We start from the raw sequence: 10069 nt of genomic DNA, 5'->3' as shown, positions 1-10069 counted from the left end.
TCATGGAAGACTGGCCAACTGCTCACATGTTATGTACAGGTTGAAGTCTAGTTTGGAACTTCTGTTTTTTCCTGTACTCTCCTAACTGCTCTGAGTGCTAACTTTGCTTGGTTTACACTCTTTGTCAACAGATGGGGCTTCCTTCGTTTCTCTCTGCTCTACAGCCCAATCGTGTTTCGCAGTTGAAGTAGACAGACAATCCACAATAGTTCACTGAACACTGGCGATGTGGGTGTTTTACCATGTCCCTAGCTCCACAATGAATGGTATTACCCTTCTTTCGACTGCTGGTCATTTGTAAATTGTTCAGTTATAGAACAAATATATAGAAAACAAAAGAATAATGGAAAATTTAGTCGAAGTAACATACACACAGAACTTGATTGCATTTCATCGCAATGTTCTCTCGACTGGAATACGTCGGTATCTTGCACAACCGTCGGACTTGCGTTGGTCTGTATTGTCAAGACCAACGTTTTTTTGTCCTGAGCAACCAACGACATTGGTGTGACCTATGTAACCGTGCGGGGCAGAGAGGAGAATACCGGCAAACAGTTAATCAGCAGGCGACTGGAACTTCACAAATATAAAACCTATAGTACTGTACCCGATACTAAACTACGCTTTGTTAGCGGGCAGTACATGATTCCATACCGGCTGCTAATCACACTCTTCTTATCGTCCTGCGTTTTACTTCTAAAGGTCCACAGACACACAGATTCGCCCAGACTACAATCAAGTGTCATCTTGTCATAGGTAATACGTTGATTCTTCGTAATTCGTGTTGTAGAGGTATCAAAGTTCGTTTCCGGTGAGTTCAATCACTTCTTTTAGTGCGTGTTACATTGAAAGAATTTTTTGTTTAACTGTATTGTGGTTTCGTGGAAAAATTAAACAACTTCTCTCCAATGTTACAACTTACGTGAAGTTCTTAAATATGACATGAAAAAGATATATAATTGATGGAAGGTGGAGGTTTAGATACATTTCTAGGTACGTATTTAGGTAAACAGGAATTTTTGCAGTGTCATGTTCTACATCCTTGGCCTAGGCCTATGAAGTATCTATGGAATGTCAATAGATAGTGGGTTATGAGGATGTACTGAATGAAATTACTCCGGTTTACATTTATTGGAGGTGTTATTGGTAGTTGTGAATTGTAAGGTTGTGTTTCCAGAGAGTTAGTTAATACTTAAAGGGATGCCCAAAACTAACATGTACTCAAACCAGTTAGTTTAGATATGTTTTTAAATTTCTGTAACGTTCATCTGCAGCATAAACAGTACAAACAATATGAGAAGTATGAGTTAAGTAAAACTGCTATGTTAATAGTTGCAATATAGAGCCTACAGCAGTATAAAGAAATTTTCGTTATATTTTATTGAGTATTTGCCACGTAAGAAATATTGTCTTGCTTAAAGAGCAGAACATGGTATAGCATCATACCACATTTATATCCCAGGCAGCGTTGGTCTTACATTATTTGCTAGTTAGGTTAGGTCAAGTGTGGTCATCATACTTTGTAGGTTCCAAATAACATTCTGCACTTCCAGTCAATATTTCAGGTACAAGTTATCTTAAGGTCAGTGTTTTGTGTTGTGTAGTAGTGTTATGCACACTGAATCATCTTTCAAAAAAGTTTGATTAGAATTTTGCATAGTGGGGGTTACAGTGGGCTGATACAGACAAAATGACAATCTTACAAAAACTTTTGATGTGGATCTACAATGCTGTGTTTTGTTGAAATCTGTTGAGTGATTTTGATTTGGACACATTAAGAAGTTCCTGAATTTGTATTAGTTATGACTTTGTATGTAATGGCAATTGAAGTATTAAATGTATTTCAAATTGTCATCACAGTAATCAAATCTGTCACTTTGTTCTGCCATTTAAAGAGCTGAAGCTTTGATTTATACTTCAATGCCTTCTTAAGTTTATTGATTTGTTTCATTCATTTTGGTGATCCCATTGGCCTAGTTATATGCTCAAGAAGTGTAATGGCTGTGTAATTTTGTTTGTAAGATGTCTATTGTGATTTCTGTTATGAAAGTTTATTACTGTGTACATAAAAACTTGTCATTGAAACATATCCTCAAATCTTTCCATTGTGTGTTTTCACAACCTCTTTCAGTAAAGACTGTTTTGATATTATTTTCCAATCTATATACATGTTCCAAAATGGTATTTTCCATTGAGGTAGTCCAATCGGCACTATAGGCCTATGCATATAGTGCCCCAAAATTATGTATACACACAAGGTTAATATTACATATTACGATGTGTAGTATACATCTTTTTGAGACACTATATGCTACATGTCCTGCCTATCTCATTACTTCTTTAACTACTGTAACAATATTAGGTGATGAATGTAAATTGTGATGCTTTTAATTATGTAGTTGTTTCCATTTATCTGTTTCTTCATTTTCTATCTTCAGAACTTTGTTACGCGACACTCTCAAATCAGTGCTATTAGCTGAGAATACTAAATCATAAAAAAGCAGATATGCAGGAAATTAATTGAATGGTGTAAAATAAGCCTCCATAGGGCAGCTGCATTTCAGTTAATTGGGCAGTTGTGAAAAATTATTTGTCCTCTGTATCACTGTTCAGTGTCTGCAGTGTGTTGCAAATTTCAGGGTGAAAACAAACAACAGTGTAATACATGAGGCGTTGAATGCTAATAGGAAATATTGTTTTCTCATAGTCCGAAGTGAAGATGTCACCGCACTGTTCATGGCTTTTGAGACAGAGCTGTTGGAAGCCTTATTTGTCGGCAGTAACTTTCAACAGTGTGAGACATTTTGTAGCCAGATCTCAAAGGGAATTTTCTTCAAATGGGAAATTGGTTGATGTGGCAGTGAATGAAAATACAGGTAATAAATTGTTTCAATTGGAATACGTTTACTTGGAGATGTTAATAAGCCAATATGAATAAAGAATGTAATTTATAATGAAATTACATGTATGGTTGTGTAATAATTTTTACTCTTTCATTTTATCAAACCTGAATTGTAACATGTGTAATATGTATAATTTGGTCTGATTGTGGTAGTCTCATTTAAAGTTACAGGACGTAATGTTTCCGTCTGTAGGTATATCAACAGTCACAATGCAACGATTACCAGTGAATAGCCTTAACTTGGAGTTGCTGCAGGAACTCTATTCGGTGCTTGATACCTTGGAGAAGGACAGGAGTCGGGGAATGATTCTTACATCCGTAAGTGGATAACCACGTTAAATATATATGGAAAAAGTAACTATCAAAATACAACTTTTTCATATATTGTTTAATCAGCTGGATGTGTTTGGAACACTTGTTATCTTCATTGATTTGTATTAAATGTAAATGCTCTTAAATTGTTATTAAAAGTGTCATCTATATTTTAGTTCAAATTTTTAAGTAATGAAATTACAAGATTTCTCAAACTGGGACCTGTATAGTCTAATAAAATATCGACATACTGTGACCCACAACTTTCTTTTTCTTCACTCTCATCCTCCCCACCCTCTTCTTCTCCCTTTTTCTTTGTGGCAGCTTTGATATGCGTCTCTGTCGTGTTGGAAGCTCAGTTCACACATGTGGATCCTAGGTAAATTGTAAGAAAATTGTTCAGACAATGAAACAAAAGCTCAGGTTATCAGAAATATTTGAGACTGGGGAAGTAAAAAATTCTTGACGAGTTTTAAGAAAGTTTACAGAGACGATGAAAAGTGAATTCAAAGCAATGTTAACTATCACTTCAACCTAACTGGTGCACAGTACAACATAATGGAATTGATTCTAAGACACTTATATTGAATAAGACTTGTAGCATCAGTAAAATTAGTGCACAAGGATTTCATAACTAAGAATAACAGCAGATGGCTTATGGGTTATTCCAGTTTGCAGTTTCTTGGTTTTTTATTTCTGTGATTCTTTTCCATGTCATAGTACAACATAAATTAATTCTACCTTAGATTCCTTCTGAGTCAGAGATTACTGAACCCACCAAAATGGTTTCTGTTAATTAACCCTTTAAAGCCAAGTGGGAACTATGTCTACCACCGGCTTTATTATTCAGTAACTCTTCATTTTGTATTATGGGCTTTATATGACTCAGAATAAACACAGATTATTTCCTGAAACAGCATTAACCAACTGATCTTTGGAATCACAAAGAGTTAGATTTTCTTCATGATAGGGACTGAATTCTTAAATATTATATGAGCTTTAACTTCAGAGGGTTAACAACTTTAGTTCTTTAATTGCTACTGACATTAAACAAGTAACTAAGAAGCACTAAAAACCTAATCCTGTCATACCAGGTAAGCTTCAGCTGTTTAACGTAAAAACTTGACGGAGATTGTGCGGTTAAAGTTTGAGGTCTTGTATTTGTACATGTACATATATATATATATATATATATAGTAAGCGTCTGTATATTATTAATTTAATACAACATAATAAACTTAAATAATGTTTTGTACTTAATTTATTATTTTAAAATTAACTTGTCTGCATTAATTAACATAGCCGTGCTATTCTAATTTATTTTTGTTGTGTGCTTTGCGCACCAGGCTTCTCCTACGGTATTCAGTGCAGGTTTGGATATTTTGGAAATGTACAAACCAAAACAAGACCGTGCAGTCGCCTTCTGGACAACCCTGCAAGATGTTTGGCTTAAGTTATTTGGATCTTCATATCCGACTGTGGCTGCCATCAATGTGAGTTATATTGAGTTGCAGGGTCTATTCAATGTCGTGTTTGTTATTTTGACAGCCCAGAATGAGATAACTCATAATTCACTGGCTGTTTTAAGTTGTCAGTGAATTAATGTGCAAAGATTACAGTTTTATTCTGGAAATATGTGTTTCTCAGTTACAGCTGGTACTATTTGTGCACCACGGCACAGGTCCCCTGCTCTTTCTCAGTTACTCTTGCACAGGTGCAAAGAGTAATACATTAGAGCCTGAATCTTCCTGCTTGTCTTAGTAGCTAAATAGATGTCATGTGTTCATCAGTTGCACTTTTTGTTGTTTTAGAACTAATTGTTGCTCTTTTTGATCACCAAGACAATTTATGACCAGGAACGCCAACATCCTGATAAACACCAACACTGGCATTTTCATGTTTATAAATGCATTATACATATTAAGTATCATGTTTCACATCTTTGGTTCCCCTAAATCAATTTTCCCAAAGATTTTAACTTTGCACATCATGGTTTTACCATTCACAAGGGTTTTCAAGAATGTGACATCCATGAATGGCGAGGGTCTGGTGTAGAACATGGACCAGTGAGTGGAGATTTTACCTCATTGCTATATTATTATTTTATATTGTATACAAAAATTGTGTTTAGAAAAACCCTTATAGTTGCCATGCAGATGGTACTGAATTAAAAAGTAATAAACTTGATGTTACCTTCTGTATTACATTTTGTTTATATTAACTGTAATGGGTACCGGGGTCCTTTCCTGGGGGTAAAGTTGGCCAGGGCGTGGTGCCGACCACTCACCCCCATTTAGTGCCGAGGTTAAGAGAGGAGCTATATCTCCGCTCACCCCAAGCGCCTTTACGGCACATAGCGGGACAAACTTCACTTTTTATATTAACTGTGGAAATTTGTCATTTTGTTCTAAACTTATTAAGAAGACACGTATGTACACCGAGTTGATATTAACCCATTATTCTACCTGAATAAGGAAATTGGTTATAATAGAGGCTTAATGGAGTATTTGTGTTATAAGTTATTTTATTTCTTGCTTTTGTAGTAGATTATGACATTAAATTCTGTTTGCGTTTTGAAAATTTTAGGTTTGAAACCAACCTTGGTTATTTTGTTCTCAAATGCGCGTGTTTTCCCAGGGCCATAGTCCTGCAGGCGGCTGCTTGGTGGCACTCAGCTGTGAATACCGAGTAATGGTAGGACCGAAGTATACAATTGGTCTCAATGAAACCCAATTAGGAATTGTAGCACCTAAATGGTAAGAAACTCTCCTTCATCGTCCATTGATGTTTCAGGGTGGGTCTAATTTATTTTCTGTCAACCTTAAGTACTTTGATATCTATGCTTATTTTTTCATGTTTTTTTCTGTTTTTGTTTCTTCCGTCATTTGGTCTCAATTCTTAGTCTTCTCTCTCCTCAGTGGTTATTAGACGTCTTCAGTTTTGAAGCTTTTAGAAGTATCTTGTATATGGCTCATGTCCATACCATTGTACAGTGTATGCAGAATAACTCGGAGCTTGAGTTTCATCATAGTAAAAGAGGAGGGAATATGGTAAAGGCAAGGGGGAGAAGGACAGCAAAGAGTTTGTTTGTGCATTTACAATACAACTGAAAACATTTTTTTCCTTTTTAATTTTTACGTAATCAGTATTTAGATACACGGACTCCATATGTTGTTTTTTGTTCCCTCCCGCACGTGTATTTGTAATGGTCAATGATACTCGGAGTTATTTTATGTCCACTGCATCGTCAATATGATCAAATTCTCTTACGTCTTTTTAGCTGTCATGTGTCACCGAATGGCCTAGTTTCAGATTGTAAGTGGGTTCATGAAAAAGGATCAGTGCTGTGTTATGTTAATATTCTCAGACTCTTTTGACCACACAAATCTCTCATTTAAAAAGTATATTGCTGGAGTCCCATATCCTCTCTGCCTAACATAGGAAGTATTCAGACTTTCAGACAACATGGTTTTTGTGATGCTAATTGGCTGGTAATGAACATGTCAAAATATGCAATTTATTTGCATTGATATAGAAAGGAAAGTTGAAGAGGCACTAAATGAGGATCAGTTTGGTTTTACAAAAAAGTATGGGTACTTGAGAGGCAATTCTGAACTTGCGTTTAGTAATAGAAGGACGGATTAAGAAAAATAAAGATACAATTATGGCATTTGTAGACTTGGAGAAGGCTTTTGACAAAGTAAAGTGGAATAAGATGTTTGAAATCTTGAGGAAGGTAGGACTGAAGTATCAAGATAGACGAGTTATTTACAGTATTTATAAGCATCAGGTGGCCATAATAAAAGTGGAGAATCAAGAAAGACAGGAATTTATTAAAAAGGGAGTAAGACAAGGTTGCAGCCTATCGCCCCTGCTGTTTAATTTGTATGCTGAGGAAGGAACGAAGGAACTGAAAGAAAATTTTTGGGACAGGAATAAAGGTCGAAGGGGAGAGGATAGGAATGTTAAGGTTCGCTGATGATATTGCCCTTTTGGCTGAAAGGAAGGAAGATGTAGAAAAATTATTGAATGGTATGAATAGATTACTCAGTGAGCAATTCGGCTTAAGGATAAACAAAAGCAAGACAAAAGTTATGAGGAGCAGCAGGAATGAGAATAATGATCCATTAAGTATCAAAATTGGGAAAGACACAGTAGAAGAAGTAAAGGAATTCTGTTATTTAAGAAGCAAAATCACAAAAGATGGACGAAGCAAGGAAGACATTAAAAGCAGATTAGCACAAGCAAAAGGAGCCTTCTTAAAAAGAGAAGTCTACTAGTGTCAAACACTGACCTGGAATTAAGAAAGATTTTTGGAGCACAGCGCTATACGGAAGCGAAACATGGTCAGTGGGAAAGCTAGAAAGAAGAAGGATAGAAGCATTTGAAATGTTGAAAATTAAGTGGACTGATAAAGTGCGAAATGAGCTGGTCTTGCACAGGATAGGCGAAGGAAGAAGTCTATGGAAAAATCTTACGAGAAGAGGAGATAGGATGGTGGGACACATTCTGAGGCACCCAGGATTGATTAATTTGGTAGTGGAAGGAACAGTTGAAGGGAAGAATTGTAAGGGGAGACAAAGATTGGAATATGTGACACAGATTTTTGGGGATGTGGGCTGCAAAAAATATGTGGAAATGAAGAGATTGGCGCAAGATAGGCGAAAATGGAGGACCACATCAAACCAGTCGGAAGACTGATGACAAACAAACAACGATGCCTGTGATGAGGCATCAGAATGAAGATAGCCATCTTCATACTTACCACCATGAGATCCTAGTACTTGATCGAAGCCCAAGCTGTTGATCTCTTGTAAACATTTTATTTATGTGAATAACATCATACTCTTGTATGTTGGTATAATCTGTGCCCAGTATTTTTCAGCATACAAGAAAAATCACTTCTTGGTAATAGATGCATGTAGACAGTATGTCTGAAGTACTTCTTTCCCTCATTTGTACTGGTGATAAGTGATTTCCTCGGAAAGAAACGGCTCCTTGATTTATTATTTTAGAATAAATTAGCTCTGCTGAATCTCTTGGTTCTGCAGAACACTGTTCGGGAATTGCTGATTTGTATGGTTGCACTTTGTAGGTTTCAGTTCTCTATGAAAAATGTGATCTCCAGTCGGCAAGCTGAACTAGCACTTACAACAGGCCGCCTGTTTACTACTGATGAAGCCTTAAAAATTGGCTTAATAGATGAAGTGGCAACAGATAAAGCTGATGCCATAGCAAAAGCTGAGAAGTTTTTGGTTGGCATGTCAAAAATATCAGGTACATAGAATTTTGCCAGTGTTATTCTAAAAATAGGCAAGCTGTGTTGCTATTGTAGTTTCAAAATTTTGAATGTTTATTCAAATTAAGGTTTGTTGTGACACTAGAGATATTATACTTGTAAATCTATAACTTTAAAAAGCAATAAGGTTTAGGAGATGGTATTATTGATGATTGGAAATTATAAAAAAAGCTTCTAATGGCTTTATGTTTATACTATATACAATGAAAGTCTGTTGGTAGCTTCAAACGTTATTAGGGGGCACAGACTAATTATCATAAAAACATACTTGCATGATGATACTATAATCATATCAATTGAGGAAAATAGTTTGGAAAAGAGGGAAGCTTATTAATTACGGATTTGAATTTACTGGCGGACCTTGTGAACGTGGTAATGAAACTTTGGATTGAAGATGGCTGTCTTCTGGGGTGCTGTGCCATGTAATCTGGTAGAAGTTTACAAATGCTTTAGAGGTCCTTGCTGCCTCCATCATTGCCCTGATGATGGAGGCAGCAACGACATCTGAAATGTTGGTAAACTTCTACCAGACTACATAGCACAGGAACCCAGAAGACAGCCATCTTTGGACACACCAATGTGAAAACCTCAAATCCTACTAACTTTTGGATTCTGTAACAGGCAAGGAATATCTTGACTGTCTTTGTGATTAATAGCTGCTCAAGAAGGTCCCTGATCCATGATGTTATTTAGTTAGTTAGTTCCAAACTTATTAACCACCTTAATGATATTGCTTGGAATGTTGCAGCAACAGCGCGCAAGTTGGCAAAATTGAGCTGTAGACAGGAGCCTCTGGAATGGCTTGTTGCCAACAAAAAGAAAGACTTGCAAGAATTCATAGGATTTATTAACCAGCCTGCAGTGCAGATGGGACTTGATCATTATCTTGAATCACTCAAGAAGAAATAACATCCATCAAACCGGCATCCATGAAAAATGCATGGCTCATATGATTGTATACTGCCTTACAATGACATTTTTATGAATATAATTCAAAAAGACGTGGCTGTGAGGAGAACTCAAGGTTATATGCAGTACTGGACCCCCTATCCAGAAAGCATGGGAACTAAGGCTTTTCATATTTTATAAGTTTTGGGATTTGGGATATTTTTGTAGACAAATTTTAATACAAAGTAAATAATAAAAATGGTGATGAGGAATGCTGTATCCATTAAATATACAAAATAAATTTCTTGTTTCCAGATTCTTACCATTTTAATATAATTTTAATCCCCAAAGTACCTTGAAACTTAAATCTTCTGATTTTAAGTGATTATATCTTGCTTGAAGACGAGAAAAAAGATGGGATTTTAGGTGTTGGATTTTTGGATGCCAGATATTGGGTCTGACACTGTGTGTGTTGTTTTTATATATGGGGCATCATGCCAGAAAGGTGTATCAGCATAATTGCATGATTAGACATATTTAGTCTAACAACATAAAATAGTTGGATGTCTGTCATTACAGAAGGGTATAATGCTGATGTTGCTGTACACAGAGATAGTTTCATTTGGGCATATGAATATCAGTATGCCTGTATAAACCTGAACTATTCA

At 36.0% G+C, this 10069-nt stretch overlaps 1 protein-coding gene across 6 annotated transcripts; it reads left to right on the top strand.

The window, feature by feature from the left end:
- Positions 1-224: 224 nt before the first annotated feature.
- Positions 225-9717, top strand: LOC110839049 (enoyl-CoA delta isomerase 1, mitochondrial). 6 transcript variants are annotated; one of them, XM_022082848.2, is made up of 7 exons: positions 225-756; positions 2708-2876; positions 3096-3220; positions 4561-4707; positions 5852-5970; positions 8310-8491; positions 9262-9717. In XM_022082848.2, exons 2-7 carry the CDS (start codon positions 2720-2722, stop codon positions 9420-9422), a joined length of 891 nt encoding a protein of 296 aa, XP_021938540.2. In that variant the 5' UTR covers positions 225-756; positions 2708-2719; the 3' UTR covers positions 9423-9717. The 6 variants fall into 6 exon arrangements, with proteins under 6 accessions (XP_021938540.2, XP_021938541.2, XP_021938539.2 ...); XM_022082849.2 differs by having other exon boundaries at positions 225-811; XM_022082847.2 differs by lacking the exon at positions 225-756 and adding an exon at positions 818-993.
- The last annotated feature ends 352 nt before the right edge of the window (positions 9718-10069 follow it).

The sequence above is a fragment of the Zootermopsis nevadensis genome, unplaced genomic scaffold (genome assembly GCF_977971745.1).
Source record: "Zootermopsis nevadensis isolate Lab colony 2312 unplaced genomic scaffold, Znev_1.0 Znev_ptg000028l, whole genome shotgun sequence".
Classification (NCBI taxonomy): domain Eukaryota; kingdom Metazoa; phylum Arthropoda; class Insecta; order Blattodea; family Termopsidae; genus Zootermopsis; species Zootermopsis nevadensis.
Note: the sequence above shows the minus strand (reverse complement) of the source record. Positions and strands in the feature narration are given on the sequence as shown.